Below are 22,601 nucleotides of genomic sequence, written 5' to 3'. Positions count from 1 at the left end.
GTAATATCACCAAAAAGATTCTTAAAGAAGAAAGTGAACCATTGTGAAACAAAGAAAGAGACTGACTTTATTCTAACAAGTCATGTATTATTTATGACGTTTTACGCCACTTTCCAGTTCAGCACAAGGAATAACCACAGAATGATGACATGCAAGATCATTCAGTTTAACATAATAAACACAAACCATGGAAAGTGCACAGTTGTTTCACTGATAGTACTTGAAAAGCTAAATGTGAGGGCAGAGTCTAATGAATGTGAAGAAAATAATTCAGGTTTTGACCAAAATATATTAAAAGAAGACCTGATAGAAAGTGATAAACGGAGATGGTAGGTACAAAATTGACTTTGCTTGATATGCTAACATGTACGTTACATCTGTCTTGATTTACCATTTCCTCTTTTGTCTACATTTAAACCTGACACTTAATGTTGTTATACAACTAAAATAATAATTGCAAACCGCCACCATCCAAAGAATTTACTGGCTGACATTTAAATCAGTGACTTAGAAAAGGTCTTAGATTCCCCCTGGTAGATGGCAAGAGTGTATATAAGATCTACTATGATAATGGTGCACTTAAAAAAAGAATTACATTCTCCAGTAGGGGAACAGATCCTCCCTCCAGCAACCCATAATCCTCCAAGGAAGGCCATGGTTGCTTAAACCATAGGTCAGAATAAACTACTCTTTTAATCCCTAATTCCATAACAAGGGAAAGGCTCAAGACTAAGAACAAAAGATGTATCTGCCGAAAACCTCTGTAATGACAACTTGTCTCATCACACAACCAATGTACAGAATTTAGGCTCTAGGCTCCATTGGGGGAATCTAGAGTATTTTTTGTCTTGAAAAATATTGTTCATAATCACTGAGTTCTGGAAATTACTTCAAAAGAGTTCCCAATCCTATTTATTTCTCTACTGCCCTCCAAGGGTTTAAGGGTTCACCAGACTGCTGACACACAAGACTAAACCAAATATTATAACAAGAACTCATAGATCACTTTACAAAGGAAGCCACAGGAAAAAAAGCTACACACAGGATAAATGACATTTTTTCTTCCATCTCATTTATAATGCAAAGAAACCAACAGGCTATCTCCTGATTCTAGGCTAAACAATGTGTGTGTCAGCCATTCCCTCTTTCAGTGGTTATACAAGCTATATAATCTGGAGACTGGCTACTATCCATAGATATACAAGACCCATACTTTTACATACCAGTAATTCTTAGTACACTGAAAATTCCTGAGGTTCACAATATTGGGTCAGGCCTTTCACTAGAAAGTTCATCTGTTTGGAATGAAGAGTGCTCAATTTATGTTTTAGTTTACATCATGAATGTCTGTTACTACTGCACACGAAAGGTTAAAAGGATATCTAGGTTTGACAATCAATGTTTTTCTGGATCCTAATAGAAAGAGCCAGACAGGAAATGATATTGGGGATAAACGGTTCTGATTCATTCTTTCAAAGATTGGATTTGATATAATCCATAAAAATATTACAACTGGAACTAACCCAGACCTTGGAATGTGAAAGAGCTAATTTGAGCATAGGGTATGAAATATTCCTTACCATTCAGAAAGGATATCTTCATTGTATCTATTAACCCATCTCACCAAAATAAGGAAGGATCAGTCAGTGACACCTTTTCTGAAGCCACTACTTCAAATCACAGTATTAACTCATCGGCATCATCAAGCGAGACTCCATATGTGACCACTGAAATCACTCAACTCATCTTATTCCTGTGTTCTTTTTAGGAAAGCTTTACTTTACAGTATCGGAGTAGTGTACTAAATAAACAAGGACATATGAGTGAAGTATGAGAAGCAAAGGTGTATTAAGTCCCCACTATTGTTTGCACTGGTTATTGACTATGTCATAAGAAAAGTGACCGCAGAAGGAAAATGAGGAATTTTATGGATGTATGATAAAGCACAATCGGGTGACATTGTTTTTGTTGATGATAATGTCCTGCTTAGTTCAATTAATTGTTTAATGGAAAAAAAAGCCCAGATTTGGATTCATACAGCAAAATAAATTAGTTGTTCATCAACAAGGGGAAGATGTAATATATGGTTATCAATGTCCCCAAAGTACCCATTAAAGAGGACAAAGAAACTCTAGAAGAGGTAAACCATTTTACCTATCTAGGGAGTGGGCTCTGCAGTGATGGTAACACCATGCTAGATGTCAACCAATGAATATAGAAAGCAGCAAACAACTTTCATAAACATGTAAATATTTGGCAAAAGTAGCATGATTGGCACTGATGCAAAAATACAAATGTTTAACAACGGTATCATGTCTTTCCTCTTTTATGGAGTAGAGACATGGAAACCTACAACAGACATTGATAAGAAGATGAACTTATTCCAAAGTTAAATGCCTGCAGAAGGTCTTCATGTCCATTGGAAAGAATTTCTTGCAATATCGGAAATTCAAAGTAGAGCAAACCAGTCTAAAACATGAAATGTCCTTAAAGACAACAATGGACACATTTAGGACACACTTTAAGGATGCCACTAACTGACTGCAGTGCAGTATGTATATCCTTCCACATCCTTTGCTTGTCTCACAGTGGTGAGTTTATAATTGTTTGTAAAGGTTTTGAGATCTTCAGCTGAAGTGTACTATATATAGTAAGTGCAAGCTATTGTTTGTTTGTTATGATTCCCATTTCTCCAATTTCATGGGTATTGAGGATGGATACTCAAAGAATGGTGGCCTCAAGTTGATTTTCATGTGTTTTCCCCAATCCCTATCACCTTTTGAATTTTACACAATTTATTGAGCTAGTACCAATGTTCCCAAAAGACACAGGTTTATAATACTAAACAAGAATATTTAGAGATACAAGCATTCAGTGTTTGGGGTTATCTTCCTTCACTGACAGCTCTGATGGTGCAAGGAAGGATTTAAGTTATTATTGTACAACTTGGCTGATCCTGTTTTACATGTCCTCCAGTCAGCTAGAAAGGAGTCTACAAATTCCATCTATTTATCCAAATGGAAAAGATTGGCTGTTATAGAGAAAACAAAAACCTTGCCTCTGCCTCCCTTCAGTCATTATGGATAACTTAACAGGACTTCTCCACTTCAGGATCAAAGTTAGGAGTTTTTCTTAGAAATTTAAATATTTCATTAAAATACTGGACATTTTTGAGAAACCTATCACAACAATTTTATTAAAATATTTAAAAAAATATTCTGTCACCATCTTGAAGTGTGACTGTTGTTCTGGCAGATCTAACAGAAGCCCCAGTAGATGTAGGCATCTCTCTGGAAATCCTTTTGGCCATGTCTATACTACCACGTATGTTGGCAAAACTTATGTTGCTCAGGGGTATGAAAAAATGCGCCTGAGCGACATAAGTTTTGCTGGCATAAGTGGTATTGTGCACAGTGCTATGTTGGTGGGAGAGCTTCTCCTGCCAACATAGCTACTACTGCTCATTGGGGGTGATTTAATTATGTGGATAGGAGAGCTCTCTCCCATCGGCATAAAGCAGCTACATGGGAGAACTTACAGCGGCGCAGCTGGATCAGTACAGGTTAAAATGGTTACAGGTTAAAAAAAAAAGTCTAACAAGGATCAACAAAAGGCGAACACTGAAATAATATCTCAAGTGTGCTACATGATTCAAGCAAATCACATTGTTTCAACAAAGAGCAATGCATGACATTTATCAAGCAGTTTCAAAATATCAAAATCAATCAGACACCTCTATGGACTGTGTAACCGTGCCTTCGTGGGTCACAACTGAGAATACCAAATTCAGGACAAACTGCTGAGATATAGGGCAGATACACCCCAAAACTGGAGGTTATTCTCCCATGAGTTATACCAAACCAGCAACAAAAGTAAACTTCTATTTCATCACACTGGCTAACAAGAAGTCAGAACAGCAATTTCCTTAGGCATTCCAGTCCTTGTATCCCCACCAAAAACACTAGACTTAGAGATGAGTGGTTCTTTAAAACGAATTTAATCAAATAAAAGGTTCCTCTGATCCCAAAGGAGCAGACACACATGCAGGTTAATGTACAACTGAGATCTTACCCAATAATCATGCTGTTGCCAATCCTTTAGTATCTAAAATCTAAAGGTTTATTTATAAAAGGAAAGAAAGGTGAGAGTTAAAATTGGTTAAAGGAATTAAGTACATACAATATTTGCAAAGTTCTTGGATCAGGCTTGTAGCAGTGATGGAATAAACTGCTGGCTTAAGTCAAGTCTCTGGTTGCTTCCAAATCATTGGAAGATCTTCAGTTCCTTGGTTAGAATGCCCCCATTAGTATAAGTTCATAGTCCAGAGGCTGGAGCAGGAAAGAGACAAAATGGAGATGTTTCCAGCGCCTTCTATAGCTTCTGCCATGTGGAGGGAAACCCATTGTTTCAAACAAAGCCCTGGGCACAGCTAGTGGAAAATTACAGGTTACAAGATGGTGTTTGGAGTCACATGGGCAAGTCACATGTTCATGCATGATTCTGCTTAGTCACAGTAGAAGTCATTACCTATACCTCAAACAGCACGTTCACAGGAAAGTCCATTCAGGGTAGGTGGGCAACTTCCATTGTGAGTTAAATGTTCCTTGATGAGCCACTTAATTTGAATAGTCCCTTCAAGATGTGCAGGCTAAATACCTTGTGGGCATTGCCCCAGGAACAAACATTTGAAATCCAGGTATAGAGCCAATACTCATAGCTTCAAATACAAAAATGATACATGCATACACATAGCATAATCATAACCAGCAAATGATACCCTTTTTTTAAAGACACCTTGCTTGACACGTTTTGTACAAGATTTCTTGCAATTATTTAACAGCAGTAGCAGCAATGATCTCCATAGTTTAATCAGATAACGTCACACACTGCAGATCAGTCTGTCATTTTCTAGATTCAGACAGGGTACAATACAGGGAATTTGATGGAAGTATCTGAGGATAGAATGTAATCTGATTTTATCAGTAAAACATTGCTTTCTAAGGACAAAGTTATGCCTATGAGTCTGAGCTCTGTGTATGAGTGATGAGAGATGTGTCAGGGGTCAGCTGGCGATACTCTGGGGCGTGATGCTACTGGCGAGAGTTAAAAGGGGCCACTTCTCCTACAGACTATATCAGGGGAAGCATTGCCTAGCGGCGAGAGTCCAAGAAGCTGCTTCACCTAGCAGCAAGAGTGGGGAGGATAGGGGAACTGGGCCAGTCCTACTCGCAGGGCCCTTCAAAACAAGGTACCCTGACACAGGGTTCAGGTCCCAGTACCCCCAAGCGTGTTCCCTGCATCACCCAGCCTTGTTTCAGTCTCTCCGGTGGCATCTGCAGGGTTGGACATGAGGTCCCTCTCGTGTCTCTTCTGCTTCGTCTCTGGCAGCTCCTCTGCTGGCAACAGCAAGTCATCCCTTTCAGTTCCTGCAGTCAATTGCCTTCCTGCAGTGCAGCTTGGAGGCTCGACCCCGGAGGCTTGGAGTCCAGGCATCCCCCAGCAGGAGACTGCTGCACACAACTGCTCTCCTCCTCAGTCAGCCCAGACTGAGCTGAGCTGCTCCCTTTTGAGTGCTCCCGCCTTCTGGGAGCATGCCCAGCAGGGATGAGGTGGCGTGGCCTCTTGGGCTAAAAATTGCTCTTTAACCCCAGCTTCGCCAATTCGGGGTTGATATAGCCATCACCCGGTGCTGGCCCAATTCAGGCTCCTAGACATCTTAGTGGGGTAAGGCAGGAGAGCTAGGGGTGGGAGAGGATTGCTCTGTGTACTCTGAAGTACAGCTATTACTGCTCCAACAATAAGCATCTTGTGTCTCCTTTTACATGTTCTTGTGACTGCACTTTATGTTAGGACATGGGTCTCATTATGTCTTCCAACCAAAATATTGAGCATCAGAAGGTAAGCTGTTTTCCTAGTCTAGTTCTCAAGGGAATGCTAGGCTGGAATTCTGCCTACTTGCTATCTGGGTATGCAGAGGGGGAAGAAGAGGCTCTGTATGCTTCTGTCTAGCCTCCTCCCGCCCCACTTACTCTGCTCAATGCTACGATTAATTTGCCTTAACCATATTATCTGTATAGAGAAAGCCTGAGAGGAGGGGAAATAGCATTTGTTACAGGAACCTCTTTTCTTTTTGCAATAACTGTCTCAGGACATATTTCTTGCCCTTATATCCCTCTAGAACTAATTGAATTATATTGCTTTAAAACAAGAAAGTGCTCAACATAGACCTGATACAAAACCCATTGAAGCTGGTGGAAGGACTCCATTTTCAGTATTATACAGTGTCTTAGCTCATAGAGGCCCTAGAAACCACTAATTCCAGCCAAATTTTAATCTTGATTACTTCAGAAGAAAAAAGGTCCTATCTAGGTTGAAGGAGCATTTGAAGAAATGAAAGATTTCACTGATGGTAAGTTACTGTTTTGCCTCAGAAGTTTTGCCTTTCTTCATTCCTCATACCTCGCTCACTTTTTTCTGAGCTTTCAAGGCTTTAAGAAGAGCAGTTAACAGCATTACATTACACATTCTTGATGAAAATAAATAAATAAATACATCCTGATTGTTTGTTTTTCATCAAAGGAAGACATCATTTTCCTTCATTGCTGGCACTGTTCAAAGGGGATAGAAAAAAGGAATAATCTTGGCGAATGTTGAATTAACAAGGACATGTTGGTTCTGAAATATCCCCTATCTGCTTTTACTCAGTATGATTACATGGCACATTGCACATTGTTTGTGCTTAAATGATGATGATGGTGGTGAAAAGATCCAAAGTAATTACTCATGAAAATTCATCTGACAAACACCTCCAGGTTTTTCTGACAATTCTCTTGTCCTACTCTCACAAAAAACAAACAAAATCTTCCATGATCATTACAACTTTTATATATTCCTTTTCTGTGAGAAGATTTGCAATAGAGTGATAGCGCTTGACATATTAATAAGAACATTTTTAAAAGAGATAGAAATAGGGTTTATCCATGTAATCAGCACATATCACATAGGTGTTGCAGACAGTTAATGTTATTGTGGCACAACTTGGCCAGTGTGAGATTTGTGGGCAGCACTATCCTGGCATCCTTCTTAACCCTACTAAACAATCAACAAGGAAGTCTGCTAATATTTCTAGGTGAGGCATGCGCCATCTAACCATTCCTCTACTACTGTCTATAAATATGTCTTTTATTTATTGTGGCAAGTGGCCCTTTTGCTAAGGAGGGCTGGACGTATCTTCCATCAGAGCCCACTATAACATTGTGTCATCCTGCAGTGGTTACTTGAATGACATAAGGCATTGTTTCCTTGCTTAGGGATGGAGAGAACTGTCTAAGATGACCAAAAAAACTTATGAAGTTTGGGAAGAGGGATACAATTAAAATATGTACAATTTTATATACATTTTTTCTATGTTTTTTCTGAAGTACACATTGACGATATGTGATTTCCCTTCAATCCAGCCATTATTAGTTGGTGAATTTCTTGTAGGCAATCAAGGGAAAGGAGGAATTTGAAGGAATTTGAAAAAAGAAAGGGCTTACGGATCAGTTTGAAGTAGGGTATTCCATTTGTAGGGGGGAGTATGGAATAAAGTATGGAAATAGTTGTGGGAGAAATTAATAAGTAGGTGGTCAAGGCGAGAATCATTGGTAGAGTGCAGAAGGTAAGAGGTGACTAACCAGCTTTATGTATCTGCTCTGAGAATTCTGAAAAGCCTGGAAGTAGAGGACAAGAGATTGATCTTGATGTTATGGAAAAGGAGTTGGAGGATGTTGGACAGGGGAAGAGGGAGCATGATCAGAAAGATGAGAAAGGAAGTTGATCTTAGTAGCTGTCTTTTGAATACATTGAAGAGAGGGGAATGAAGGTGTCAGTGAAGCCAGAGAGGGGGAGGTAATAGAAATCAAGACTGGAGATAAGGACCTTTGACATGTTTTAGCTATGTAAATAGAAAGAAAAGATTGGATCTCAGAAATGCTGTGGTGGATGGAGCAGCATTTTTGGACAATTTTTGATCTTGATGTGTGGGTCAATGACAGAGATTCAATTTGGCCAGGACAATGAGCTAACACTCTTTTTTAAAATTTTGATTCTAGCATTTTTCCTGCATAATCTCAGTTTTCATTTAAAAATATAAATAAGGGCTTGTCTACATGAACACTTAGTCCGCTTTGAAACAGGACTTGATCAAAGCATGCTAATGAATTGTTAATGAGTATCAGCAGGGTCCACACAGACAGAGTGCAGCAGGCGAGTGTGGGGTAGATTCACTACACAACTAGCCATGAACTAGATGTTAATATAGACAAGCCCTAAGTCTCTTAGCCTTATAATTATGAAAATAAATCTTCAAAATGTGATCTGCGTGTAACCAATGCAATCGACACTCTGAAACAACAGCTCTGAGAAGTATGAACTGATCCATTCGTTTCTCTGGTGTGGTGACTCAGATGCCCAATGATCATTTAAATTAGCTATTACCTTGCTAATCAAAACATATTAAAAATAAAAAAGAGAGAAAGAGAGAGGGAGAGTGGAATGATTATATTATGAAGATATGCACAATCTGCTGTGACTGGCATCTCAGTTTGATGCCACAAATGGATGACACTTGGGAGAGTTTCACCAATTTTTTTCTCTAATCTCACCCATGGAACCAAAAGGCAAGAAAGGAGGAGCATATCCCAAGGGAGTGTCTTGAGTCCCACTGAAGGTAAGCCAACTGTGCAGAGCCGGGTAGGACATCCAAGCCCTGTTCCCATACCAACAAGATATTGCCTCCCTTTCCCAGAGCAGCAGGGACCTATTCTCCTGTGGTGGTGGGTATGGGGCTAGGTAGCTTCCTCCCTGGCTCTTCTGGCTGCTGCTCCTCACTTTTCTGGAGACTGTCCACAGATTTGGGCAAACATCATGCATTGTTAACACTGTAAGTCAAGCTTTTAAGCTTTTCTCCACTACCATGAGAAATACCATATGTATTTATTTAAAAAATGAAAGCTGATAGTCTGATGCCATCACATAACTCTGGGAGCCAGGGACTTAATTACGTGCTTATTGTATCTATGCCATAATCTGGACTTTCCTCTGGGCATCTCAAATTCCATTTATAGGGAGACAAGCTTGAGAAGACAATCAGAATCCAGCGGAGCACATGTGATAATATTTTGAATATCTGGACAAACTACAGTGAGTAGCATTTCAAGTGAGAAGAGATTAGAGTACTGCTACATTTTACTTTCCATCTTAAGCCCTGGTCAAGGGAAAGGGCCTGGAAGATTACTCCCAGGCTAATGAGATCTGATATAGTGATATAGTGGTAACGACAACAGAGAATGTAGGGATGGTGAGGAATTTGGAGGTAAGAGCAAAAGTTCACTATGGATTCACGTTTAGTTTAAATGGATGGCAAGACATCCAGGAGGAAATAGAGAGAGAGGCTGAGATACGAGGTCAGATCAGGAACATAAATAAAGATTTGTGAATCATCTACCTAATTGTATTGTAATTGATGCCTTGTGAGCAAATCACGAAAGATCACCCAGAGGGAGCAAAGGAAGAAGAGGAGGCAAGGATGGAATTCTGTTGGGATCTTTGCTGAGAGGGGTGGAGGAGGATCCATCAAAAGAGACACTGAAGAAACGACCAGAGAACCAGAAGAAGACAGAGTTACAAAAGCTGTGGAAGGACAAGATGTTGAGACAGAGAATACTACTGTGTCAAAAGCAGCAGAGAGGTCCAGGAGAACGAAGATAGAATAGAGGCCCTGAGACTTGCCACAACATGTTTTTTAAATACTTTAATTAGAACAGTGTCCAGAGTGGGAGACAAACCAGGTTGGAATGGTTCCAATATGGGTTAGGAAGAGGTGGCGCATTCAGTGGCTTTGAAAATGAGGGGAAGAAGGTCAATAGGGCAGTCGTCATAGATGAGTGGTTCTCAACCTATTTACCACTGTGGGCCGCATATGCAGTTCTCTCCATGTTATGTGGGCCGCATCCACACAATATATATACTACCTGTATGGCTGTGAGGATGTCACATGGGCTGCTGCTGTGTGCTGATTGGGCCACAGGTTGAGAGCCACTGTCATAGAGATAATTGGGGTCAAAAGATGTGTTTTGTTTTTTCTAAGGATGGTGAGATAAACATGTTTAATTTGTGAGAGGAATGATCTAAAGGAGATCACAGTCCTGAGAGTAAGGATGAGAAGTCAGGAGGTGGCAGGGAATCAAAAGTACTTATTTGGTATTTATTATTAATGTTAGTATTGTTTTAATCCTTCAGATCTTCAGTGCTTATTTTTACTGTGCTAGGCCTGTTCAAATACCCACTATTTAATATGAAATCTTAATGAAAATATTAAAACAAGGATCACTTGCAAGCAGCTCTGGTATTCTCTTATTCTGTCGGGGTTTTTTGTAGAAAAGTGACAATAATGGAGGACCCTGATCAGAACATTCATCTGAAAAACCTGTCTCTTCAGCAAGCAACCAATGAGGAGGAAGCACTGAACCTTCTTTTTTTGGGAGACACTAATAGGATGATTGCAGAGGTAAGACTCAAGTTTACTGGTACAAATTTTATCTTAAAATAGTTATAAATATTCTCATATAACAACTGCTTAACCAGTGCAGAGGGCTGACATGAAATGGTGGCTTCTTTTTGAACAGATGTCCATTGTGAAAATGGAATAAGCATGTTTCCATGTTCTGCACTTACGTTTTTCACTTTGTGAAGAGCTTTCAAATGTTTGGACTTTGTTTTTCTAAAGAGTATTTATTTGTTTCACTGTTTCAGAAATACCAGAATACTGTTTTTCTCTGTGCAGTTGGTACCTCACTGTCCAGTAAATATGTGACTCTGGTTGGTTGTCAGCTATATAATAATTTATCATTGCAATTAAAACATAAATGCAGCCTTTTTGAATAAAAGCACATAGACTGACTTTTGGATATTATGTGTGTCCCACATGTATGCACATAAAAAGATCTGAACAATCATCATTTTATATGGCATTGTTAAAACTTCTTCCAGACGTACTGGCTTGCATTTGAAGTGGTTACAGTAACAGCTAACAGTCTCTGTATTTTTCCCCCAAATAATATGCATGTGTGGTGTGTATTACATGAGAAAAGAAACAAACACTGGTATACTCTATGTTTACTGGTATACTCTATGTTTACAAAAGTTTTTTTTTCTCCTACTGATTAGAGCGCACCTTAATTGATTAGTCTCGTTACAGTTGGTATGGCAACACCATTTTTTCATGTTCTCTGTGTGTATATATCTTCCTACTGTATCTTCCAGTGCATGCATCCGATGAAGTGGGTTTTAGCCCACGAAAGCTTATGCCAAAATAAATTTGTTAGTCTCTAAGGTGCTACAAGTACTCCTTGTTGGGGTTTTTTTTGCTGATACAGACTAACACGGCTACCACTCTGAAATCTATGTTTAAAATGAACATTAGTAGATATGCTAAGATGAGGTTGCTTTAATTGATTCTGCAAAATTCATGTAGCATAAGATATTTGTGTACATATTGTGGCCATTCTGAACTCAGAAATCTTCAGTTTTTCTCTCATATTCAGTAGTTGAAAATGAAATGTAGACATTAAAGGCATATTATAGTATCAGGGCACTGTCAACCCCTGAAATTATGAGATGTCTTTTCTGCTTCCTAGCAGCATACTCAACACAGCTATTTGCATCTTAGGAATTTATAATTTATTCAAGGGGTCTGTTCTGAAAAGAAATCTTAGAGTGTCAGAAAGGTACACAGTAAGTTAGTGAGGAGAAAAATAGTGAGAACATGTTTCACATCAGGAAACATTTAAATATATGAAAAAAATACAAGGTAGCCCTCAACCCCCTTTGACTGATATGTACACACCCACAGACTTAGAAAGGAACACTTAAATCCATAATGTGTTCATTCAAGAAGCTGACACTCTTGACTACAACAATGAGAATACTCTCATCCTGGAATTTGTTATAACATTGAAAAAACGTAGGAGGATCTGTCTTCATAATAATGGCAAATAAGGCTTCTATTTTTTTGGCACCTGAAAAGCAAAATATTTGGGCAGGTTTTTTATCACATATTTTGGCTTCTGTAAAACAGTATGCTCTGGCCATTTTAAGAGTGTCTGTTTGTGCATGCGTGTGTGCATGGGTTTTTACCTGACTGACAGAATTAAATTTCTGGGAAGGAAGAGCTTTCTGGGGGAAGGGAAAAGGACTTGGTAACCTAGTTTAAAAAAGTGATTACTAACTTCACATTTACAGAGAAAATTCAGAAGCTACTATGGTAACCAGAAAACATTTGCAAAACATAGTCCCAAGACCTGGTATACAAAATCAAGTTTTCCTTAGGGTTTATTTTCATGTAATAAAATACATTCTGGTTACAGCCAGCATTTTCAGGAAAAGTTATTAAGAAAAGATACGTACTTGTTAGTCCAGAACATTAGAAACAATCCCCAAACCTCTACCGATATCCTTCATACAACTTAGTGTTTTCTTAAAGCTAGAAATGAGAACTGCATGTTAATTAGTGTTCTTGATCTCATAATTCTAAATGAAAAAGATGAACTGCTCAGAATTACTTGGAAAAATGCCAGCTGTGACTGAACCTCTGCTGGTTGAAATTACAATAAGTATCTTCATGTTACTTGCTGTACTACATATGGGAAGCACAATTTTCAAACTTGAGTGCCTTAATAAGATGTCCACATCTTTCAATGGCTGCTTTTTATCCACACTTTTTATCCTATATCAAGGACCATTTACTTGCACCTAAGTGATGATCTTCATGTCTAAATGTAAGATTTTGATATCCCATTTAGGAACCCAGGTTTGAAAATCGGGCTGTCTATGTTACTTGATGTAATAAACTGCATTGCTTACTCTTTAATTTTAAAGGGGTAGTTTTATTGACTTATTTGTTTATTCATAATCTTTCATTCATCATTGTGAAAAGTATACACTGCTTTACAAACAGTATTAGACATGTTCCCTACCCCAGTATGCTTACAATCTGATCAAGACAAGACTCTGGGCAGCAGTTCAGGAAATAGAGCCTGTGTGGAAATTATTTGTGAAGAGAACAAGATAGGAAGGATTCATGGAAGAACTGGTTCTCTGGAAGAATTTGAAGAAAAGAGAGGATGCTTTGTGGAAAGGTTGTGGTAGAGTGTTCCAAGTGTAAAGGCAGCTGGAAGCCTAGAGGAGAAGAATGAGAGTAGCACAGGGGTGAGAAAAAAGAATAAAGGAAACTGAAACAAAGAGGTAGGCCTGAGCAAGATTGTATACAACTCTGATGGTGAGGACAGAACTCCAATTTGATAGAGTAAGAGACTGGAAGCTAGTAAAGGTGTTAAAGGAGAAGGATAAATTGTTCTTAATGGTGAGGGGGGAAATGACTTTAGTAGTGGTATTTTGAGAGGCTGGAAGGAGAACCTACGTAATCAAGGAAAGAGAATTAATCAAACCATGGTTAAGGCTGTTAGTAGTGGACATGGAAATGAGGGAAGGGTATATTTTGGTGATATTAAAGAGGAAGATCATCAGGACTTACTAACAGACTGCCTTTAGGGGAAGTAGTACACAAACAAGGGTCAACAATGACACTAATGTTGCAACCCTGGGAAACAGAAAGATAGTGGTCTTATCAGATAGGGAATGTGGTGAAGAAGGATTAGGAGGAAAATTGAGGACATTTTACCCCTAGAGAGAGGGGTAATGGTGGTGGTTGAGAATTAGGTAGGTCATTGGAATAAAAATAGTCAGTGATGCCATGGGGGCAGAAGATGTTGCCGAGAGAGAAAATATAGACAAAACATTCAGGCTTACAACTGAGAGAGACAGGTGAAGATAAGAAATCACCAAAGGTCATGATGAAGGAGCTAATAATGAAGCTTCACGATAATCATAAAGAGACAGAGTCATGGAAGCCAAGAGAGGGGAGAAAGCAAAAGAGAAATCAAGGAGGATACAATTATAGGAGTGTCCCTCTGACTTAGCTAGGAGAAGGTCACTAGTGACCTTGGTGAGAATGAATTGTAGTGGGAGGAGGTCAGATTTGGGGACAATCAAAGAGATATTTGCTAGAGAGAAGATCTCAGCCACAAATATAGATATCATGCTCAGGGATTTTGATGACAAGTGGGAAAGAGAAGGGAGATAGGAAGGTAGTTGTTGATGGTGAGGGTTGGGGATGAAGGAAAATATCTCTACTCCTCTAATCTAGGGGATACAAGAACATACCAGAATCTAGAACCAAGACAGAGGAAAAGAGCAATTAAGTATCTTAATTATGGGTATGTCTACACCAGGGATGGGCAAACTTTTTGGCCCGAGGGCCACATCAGGGTTGTGAAATGGTATGGAGGGCCAGGAAGGGAAGGCTGTGCCTCCCCAAACAGCCTGCCCTGCCCATCCGCCCACTTCCTGCCCCCGACTGCCCCCTTTAGAATCCCTGACCCATCCAACCCCCCTGCTCCTTGTCCCCTGACCGCCCCCTCCTGGGACCCTCCACCCCTAACCACCCCCCTGGGACCCCACACCCTATCCAACCCCCCCTGCTCCCTGTCCCCTGACTGCCCCAACCCCTATCCACACACCTGCCCCCTGACAGCCCCTCGGGACTTCCACGCCTACCAACACCCCTTGCTCCCTGTCCCCTGACTGCCCCCCGGGACCCCCGTCGCTAACTGCTCCCCCAGGACCCCACCCCATCCAACCTCCCCTGCTCCCTGCCCCCCCCAATCCCCTGGGACCCCACCCCCTATTCAACCCCAACCCCATCCAACCCCCCTGTTCCCTGTCTCCTGACCACCACCGCCCGAAACTCCGCCCCATCCAAACACCCCGGCCCCTGACTGCCCCCTGGGGCCTCCCGCCCCTTATCCAACCCCTCCTCCCCCCTTACCCTTACCCTTACCATGCAGCTCAGAGTGGCAGGACAGGCTTATTTGAAAGTGTGGGAGGTGGGCGGGCGGAAGCCGCGCTGCCCGCGCGGCGGCATTGCTGTGCAGGAGGAGGGACAACAGGGGAGGGGTTGGGGTGAGCCTCCCTGGCCAGGAGCTCAGAGGCTGGGCAGGATGGTCCCGCGGGCTGGATGTGGCCCGCGGGCCGTAGTTTGCCCACCCTTGGTCTACACAACACAGTTGTGAAGTTGGCCCATGCCAGCCAACTCGGGCTCATGGGGCTCTGGCTGTGGGGCTATTTCATTGGCTGTGTGGTCTTTCAAGCTCTAGGACCCTGCAGGATAACAAGGTCCCAGAGTTCCCTCACCAGTGGCTGCATGGAGAAGAAAATTGATATTTGATTATGAATTCAAATTATGGTCCCTGAGTGGTGCCATGAAATTTTTTAATTGAAGTGTTTGAATCAGTCCCATCTTCTCAGCTGTCCTCTCATTACTTCTCCTACATTCCCAAGAGCAATTCTGATATGAACCAGGAGAATGCTGGATAGCTGTTGTCTCTTCTCTACTGCAGCTGCCCAAAAGCTCTCTTTAAGGCCTGCTGCAACACCAGGATAGAGGAGAGTAGTGCCTGCTTCCCTGACAGTCTGTGTAAGCCCTAGGAAGAGCAGAAGAGCTTGACTGTCTCTGCCAGAGCCTAGGGCGGTATCTGACAAGGGATGCCTCTCTTCCCACACACAGCAACCCAGGGTGCAGCCATGAGAAGGGAAGAAGCTAGAACCCAGTGCAACCAGTTATGGTTCTCTGATTCTCTGCTATAGTCTAGGTTAGAACAAGCTGCTTTGAGCTGCTCTAACATGTGCCAACTGGACATACGGTCTCCAAAGTAATAGCCATAGCACAACATGCTCCAGCCATTCTGCCTACTTACCGCTAGACACCCTCTGCACCCAGAGCTGTGGGAAGGGAAATGGAGGAACCATTTATGCCATCTCTATGCATAAGAAGTCCTTAGGTTAGCATAGAGAGCTGGAGGTTAAAGCATAGACCATTCTGGTAATTCCAGAGCAGTCCACCAGCCAAGCTGTAGTGAACTCCATTTTCAGGCTTTCAGCATGTCTCTCTGACTTCCTTTCTTAGTCAGTTCCCAGGTGAGTGAGCCCCCAGCTTCTTCCAGAAGCCAACTCTTATCCCCCCGCCTCACACCTCTCAGTCCTTTGTTCTCAAGCTGGGGTCTCTGCTCTGCTTCCCTCCTCCCTCTGGGTAATTGGTTGCTAGGTGTCACTGTCTGGTGATTGGGCTTTCCATTGTCTTCTCATATTTTCCATTGATATGCGTTGGCCTCAGCCAGTCCTTTTTAATGACCCATTCAGTCCAGTCAGACAGCTAGGTTACACACACACACATCTGATTTAAATCACTAGTCAGGAAGACTCGATTTAATCATGGATTTCTACATAAAAGTGCATTCTTGTTGGTTGTTATAACCTTAATACATATTCTTCACAACTCAGAGATAGATGTAGGTTTCAGTTGTAGAAGGTACACACTATACATTTTTAAAGTGATTTATTTTGAAAACTTTTCAGATTAGTTTTACAGCTATATCAGAAAATGAATGATTGTTTGGTTATTTCATTTACCAAAGGTAATTGAAGCAGATATTTATGAAGTCATTGGGAGGTGAACTATCTCCAGTTCAACAGGTTAATCATTAATATTTGGAGGATTTTCTTGCCATGCTGTATTAGGAGGAGAACATCACCAGACAGACATTTACATTGTTTTATTTAACTAAAACAACAATGTTATGTATTCTGGATTTTTTTCTTCAACAGCAAACATATAATATTTTAACAAAACAAGCATATGAATTTTTGAATTTAGTTAAACATTCAAGTGTTTTAAAATCAGGTTTGTTTTTTGTTCAACTTGTTTTTAACTAAAATAGTTAAATGAAATATTTTTTTTTTAAACCAAAAATTAAATCGACTATGTCAGCCAGGTCAACATGAGAAACTTAAAATAGTGGCTTCTGCAGCTAAATCAGTCATCTTCACTTTCATTTTCCTGCTTGTTCATAATCTGGAAAAGAAAAACAAGCTTTCCTGCTTTTTCAGGTCCCAAACGATTTCTCACTTTGGAATGGATTAGTCCAAACGAAGAAAATATTCTTTCTACACCGGCAGAAGAAGCTCCTGCTGTTAAAAGTGAGATTATCACTTCAACAGTCTCTGAATCCAAGTGCTTAAGTGACTTCCACCAGTTCACTGGTGTGGCTTTCTTTAAAACATCATCAGCAAACATATTTCTTGAATATTTCTTATTCCCAATCTGGGTCTCTTTTACAGCCTGCTGCCATTATAGGTTTTCCCTTCTAGTGAGAGAATGGTCTGGTAGATCTCAAATCAATGAAGGCTACACTCAGAAAGACCTCAAGACTTCTGGAATATGCTGCTCAAACAGTTTCACTTTTGTTTCTACTGCCTGTCCCTCCCTCTCCTTGTCCTCAGGCGGCTCAACAAATTTATCAAAAAGCAAAAGTTCAAAATGGTTACCCTCACCACCAAAATCCCAGCATTGGAGCAAGGCAATTGGTTTTCAGCCCTTGATGTATAGGACACCTATTTTCATGTGCCTATACATCCGGCCTACAGACATTTCCTTCGTTTTACCCTCGGATCGACACATTTTCAGTACAGGGTGTTACCCTTCGGCCTATTCACTGTCCCCCGTGTTTTTTCCAAGATCCTAGCCATAGTCACTGCCTACCTCAGGAAACAAAGGGTCATAATTTTTCCTTACCTCGACAATTGTCTCCTCAAAGCATCAACGTTCGATGAAGCGCTTTGATTCATGCAGTTCACTGTTGATTGTTTCCTATCCCTCAGCCTACCAATAAACAAAAATAAATCCACATTATATCCTACCCAGCACCTGGAGTTCATAGGAGCACATCTCGATTCCCGGAGGGGAATAGCATCTCTCCTGCCCGATCACTTCAACACCATAAAATTATTGGCAACGAAACTCTGCAACAGTCCTCAGGTCACTGCTCGAGATGTCTACAACTACTAGGTCACATGGCCTTGTGCACTTTCGTGGTCAAAACGCTCGACTATACATGAGGTGCTTCCAAGCTTGGCTGGCCACGGTGTACAGACCGAATGTGCACGCTCTAAACAAGCCTCTATCCATACCTTTCAGAGTCAAAGACTCTCTCCTATGGTAGAAAGTTCCCTCCAACCTCTGCTCTGGAGTCCCCTTTCTTCAGGATGCTCCATCCCTCATAATGACTACCGATGCATCCCTCACAGGGTGGGGTGCACACATGTCCCACCACACAGTCCAGGGCTGTGGTCTTCAACCGAATCCTCCCTGCACATAAATGTCCTAGAACTTGGAGCCATATGCAATGCCTGCCATCACTTCCTCCCATTAATCCAGAACCAACATGTACGGATAATGACAGACAACATCGCCTGCATGTTCTATGTAAACAGGCAGGGAGGGGCTCACTCTCACTCACTTTGCACAGAAGCCATGAAGCTCTGGAATTGGTGCCTTGTGAACAACATTGAGATATCAGCCGCCTATCTTCCCGGAGCTATGAATACCACAGTGGATGAATTAAGCAGACGCTTTCCCTGGGATCACGAATGGGAGATAAATGAGACGATCATCCACAACATATTCCTCATATGGGGCTACTCAACCATAGACCTTTTCACAACTGCGAAGAACACGAAATGTCCTGAATTTTGCTCCAGAGTGGGACTGGGCAAACATTCCCTGGGAGATGGATTCTTGATGCCATGGCACCGGGACTTGCTATATGCTTTTCCTCCGATACTGGTTTTCCACAGAGTTCTAACAAAGATATGGACAGATCGTGCCATGATAATTCTGATTGCCCCATCGTGGCCCAGACAACCATGGTTTCTGTTCCTCACCAGAATGTCGGTCCGCCCACCAATCTCGTTGCCCCTAACTCCGAACCTCCTATCGCAGCAACACAGCCGATTTCTTCACCCCAAGCTGTCCATGCTTCACCTCAAAGCTTGGTTCCTACGTGGTTCTCCCAAAACAAACTAGCATGCTCTGAGCAGGTTCAATGAGTGCTCCTACATAGCAGAACACAATCTACTCGCATCACCTATCTCCGTAAGTGGAAGCGATTCACACAGTGGTGTTCACCTAAACAACTTCTTTCTACTTCTGCACCTCTTCCGATCATACTTGACTACCTATTAGACCTCAAGCAACTGGGCCTTTCTTTCAGCTCCATCAAAGTCCACTTAGCTGCTATTACAACTTTTCATGACAAGATCGATGTTACCTCTGTTTTTGCTCATCCAATCACCAAGCGTTTTCTCAAAGGACTCCAATCGCTATACACAGACATTAAACCTCCTACCCCTTCGTGGAACCTTCACTTAGTATTATCCTGCCTGACTCAACAACCATTCGAGCCCTTAGCCACTTGCTTCCTCTTACACCTCTCTATGAAAACAGCATTCCTGGTGGCAGTCACCTCCGCCAGACGGGCAGGAGAAATAGCAGCTCTCATGGCAGACCCACCGTATACACTATTTTTTAAGGACAAGGTTACCCTCCGATTACACCCCAAATTCCTTCCAAAGGTGCATTCGTCATTCTCCATCAATAAGCCTGTCAAGGTTCCTTCCCCCTCTGAACTCTAGGGTATAGATGTGGGGACCTGCATGAAATACCCCCTAAGCTTATTCTTACCAGCTTAGGTTAAAAACTTCCCCAAGGTACAAACTTTTCCTTGTCCTTGAACCCTATGCTGCCACCACCAAGCGTGTTAAACAAAGAATAGGGAAAGAGCCCACTTGGAGACATCTTCCCTCCCAAAATATCCCCCCAAGCCCTACACCCCTTTTCCTGGGGAAGGCTTGACAAAAATCCTCACCAATTTGTACAAGTGAACACAGACCCAAACCCTTGGATCTTAAGAACAATGAAAAAGGAATCAGGTTCTTAAAAGAAGAATTTTAATTAAAGAAAAAGTAAAAGAATCACCTCTGTAAAATCAGGATGGTAAATACCTTACAGGGTAATCAGATTCAAAACATAGAGAATCCCTCTCGGCAAAACCTTTAGTTACAAAAAGACACAAAAACAGGAATATACATTCCATTCAGCACAGCTATTTTACCAGCCATTAAACAAAAGAAAACCTAATACATATCTAGCTAGATTGCTTACTAACTTTTTACAGGAGTTCTGAAGAGCATTCCTGATCTGTTCCCGGCAAAAGCATCACACAGACAGACAGACCCTTTGTTCCTCTCCCCCTCCAGCTTTGAAAGTATCTTGTCTCCTCATTGGTCATTTTGGTCAGGTGCCAGCGAGGTTATCTTAGCTTCTTAACCCTTTACAGGTGAAGGGGTTTTGCCTCTGGCCAGGAGGGATTTTATAGTTCTGTATACAGAAAGGTGGTTACCCTTCCCTTTATATTTATGACAGAGCCGATACACCTACCAACTTTTTCCTAAACCACATGCAAACTCTTTTGAATTCACCATGTATACGTTAGACGTACGCAGGGCTTTATCCTTCTATTTGGATAGAACCAAGCCCTTTAGGAACTCTTCTAGACTCTTTGTCTCCATCACGGAGTGTTCCAAAGGGACACCTATTTCTACCCAGAGACTTTCAAATTGGATTTCTGAGTGTATCCGACTGTGCTATCAGATAAAACAAGTGACGCCTCCAGCCAGCATCAGAACTCACTCCACTAGATCTATGGCTACCTCCGTGGCCTTTCTACGCAAAGTTCCCCTGGCTGACATCTGTAAAGCGGCCACTTGGTCTTCTGAGCACACATTTGTTAAACACTATGACCTTACTCAAGGACCTCTGTTTGATACACGATTAGGCAGAGCTGTATTATCTACTGCATTTCTACCAAATTCGAAGTCCCTACCTCCTTGAGATACACTGCTTTTCAGTCACCTAGAGTGGAGCACTCACATGGACATCTCTCGAAGAAGAAGAAAGAGAAGAGGTTACTCACCCTGTGCAGTAACTGACGTTCTTCGAGATGAGTGTCCCTGTGGGTGCTCCACTCCCCACCCTCCTCCTCTCTACTTCAGAGTTGGGGTAGCCTCTGTTGTAGAGAAGGAACTGAGGAGACCGGTCATGCATGCGTACTATTAAGGTACACTCAGAGCAGGCGGGCAGGCTCTGCGCATGCATGACCGGTGCGAATACTGCTGTAAAAATCTCAGAGCAAAGGCACAGGGATGCACCAACACCTAGAGTGGAGCACCCACAGGGACACTCATCTCAAAGAACTTCAGTTACTGCACAGGGTGAGTAACCTCCTCTTTGTAGTCCATGTGGTTGTAGAAGAAAGATTGAAAATATGTCCTAAATATGACGTGAAGGTTTAAAAAAGGTAAATAAAAGTATATAAAAGCAAAAAAAATTATTATTTTTATAACTCTTAATTAAGCCAATATCATGATCTTCATAGAATCATAGAATATCAGGGTTGGAAGGGACCTCAGGAGATCATCTAGTCCAACCCCCTGCTCAAAGCAGGACCAATCCCCAATTTTTGCCCCAGATCCCTAAATGGCCCCCTCAAGGATTGAATTCACAACCCTGGGTTTAGCACGCCAATGCTCAAACCACTGAGCTATCCCTCCCCCTCCCCATCTTGGGAGGGGGAGGCATGGCTGAATAATTTCTAAACTCTTAAGGTTGGCAGTTCTTTGATTGCTGTTCCTAGACCTTTTTTTAAATAATATATGTGGCCCTCAGGCTGAAAAGTTTAGACATCACTGGTCTATGTAGTTCTTTATTGGATTTTGTGTTTCTCTAAACTTAAAAAGACCAAGATAAAGTCAGTAACCTTCCAAGAGCATGCACAAGTTTTAGAAATCTCAATTCTTATTTTGTTAAATTAGATCAATATGCCTAAATGCTGCAATTACAAATAAATCCAACTTTTGTTTTTCTCAAATGAAAAGTTAGTCCACTTTAATAAGGAAGGAAATGTTTCAATACATGGTTTTATTACTCTAACTCTCAGTTGTTTGAATTTGGAAGACAGTACTTACACAGTATTGTTCCATCACTTAACATGTTTGAGGCACCCACGCGGGAGGTGTAAACAGCAGGGGGTTGGCAACGTTCACTTATGTTGTTTCAATAGAAAATAAAGCTTTAAAACATTTAAAGATGGCTGTGGGGACTTACTTGTGACATCCGTGTTAGACTCATTCCTCTTCTAGCCAATTTTATTGTCAATTAATAGTCTCCTCTGGGCCACTACACTGTTGGGAGCACCATCTTTTGAATGAGACATAAATATTGGACCCTGACACTTCATGATCATTTGAGATTAAAGGGCACTTTTGGCAAGAATTGGCATGTTATCCCTGTACTGGCCGCATTCCAAACTGAGTTATGACTTTCTGCCTCCCTAAATTCCTCTTTGGCTGGCACAGAATGGCATTCACATGTCAAACAGCCGTGACTTCATTTCAGTGAGTAATAGAACAATTACTGTCACATACATACTGCATTGAACAATCTTGAAAGTGTTTTATGATTTTTATGGATAAAGAGCGCTGTATAAATGTAAAGTTGAATAATAGTCTCCTAGTGGAATAATAAAGATTTTGCATCATGGTCTTACTGT

The 22,601-nt window shown here is 41.4% G+C and overlaps 1 protein-coding gene across 1 annotated transcript in view; it reads left to right on the top strand.

Annotated features, from left to right (window-relative positions):
* The window catches only part of KIF6 (kinesin family member 6), a 287,759-nt gene that overhangs the window by 48,245 nt on the left and 216,913 nt on the right, over positions 1–22,601 (top strand). Inside the window, exon 6 of the mRNA XM_074949116.1 lies at positions 10,420–10,549. Coding sequence (XP_074805217.1) covers positions 10,420–10,549 — 130 coding nt within the window. The remainder of the gene's footprint in view (positions 1–10,419; positions 10,550–22,601) is intronic.

The sequence above is a fragment of the Natator depressus genome, chromosome 3 (genome assembly GCF_965152275.1).
Source record: "Natator depressus isolate rNatDep1 chromosome 3, rNatDep2.hap1, whole genome shotgun sequence".
NCBI lineage: Eukaryota > Metazoa > Chordata > Testudines > Cheloniidae > Natator > Natator depressus.
The sequence above is the reverse complement of the archived record's forward strand: the minus strand, read 5'-3'. Positions and strand labels throughout refer to the sequence as shown.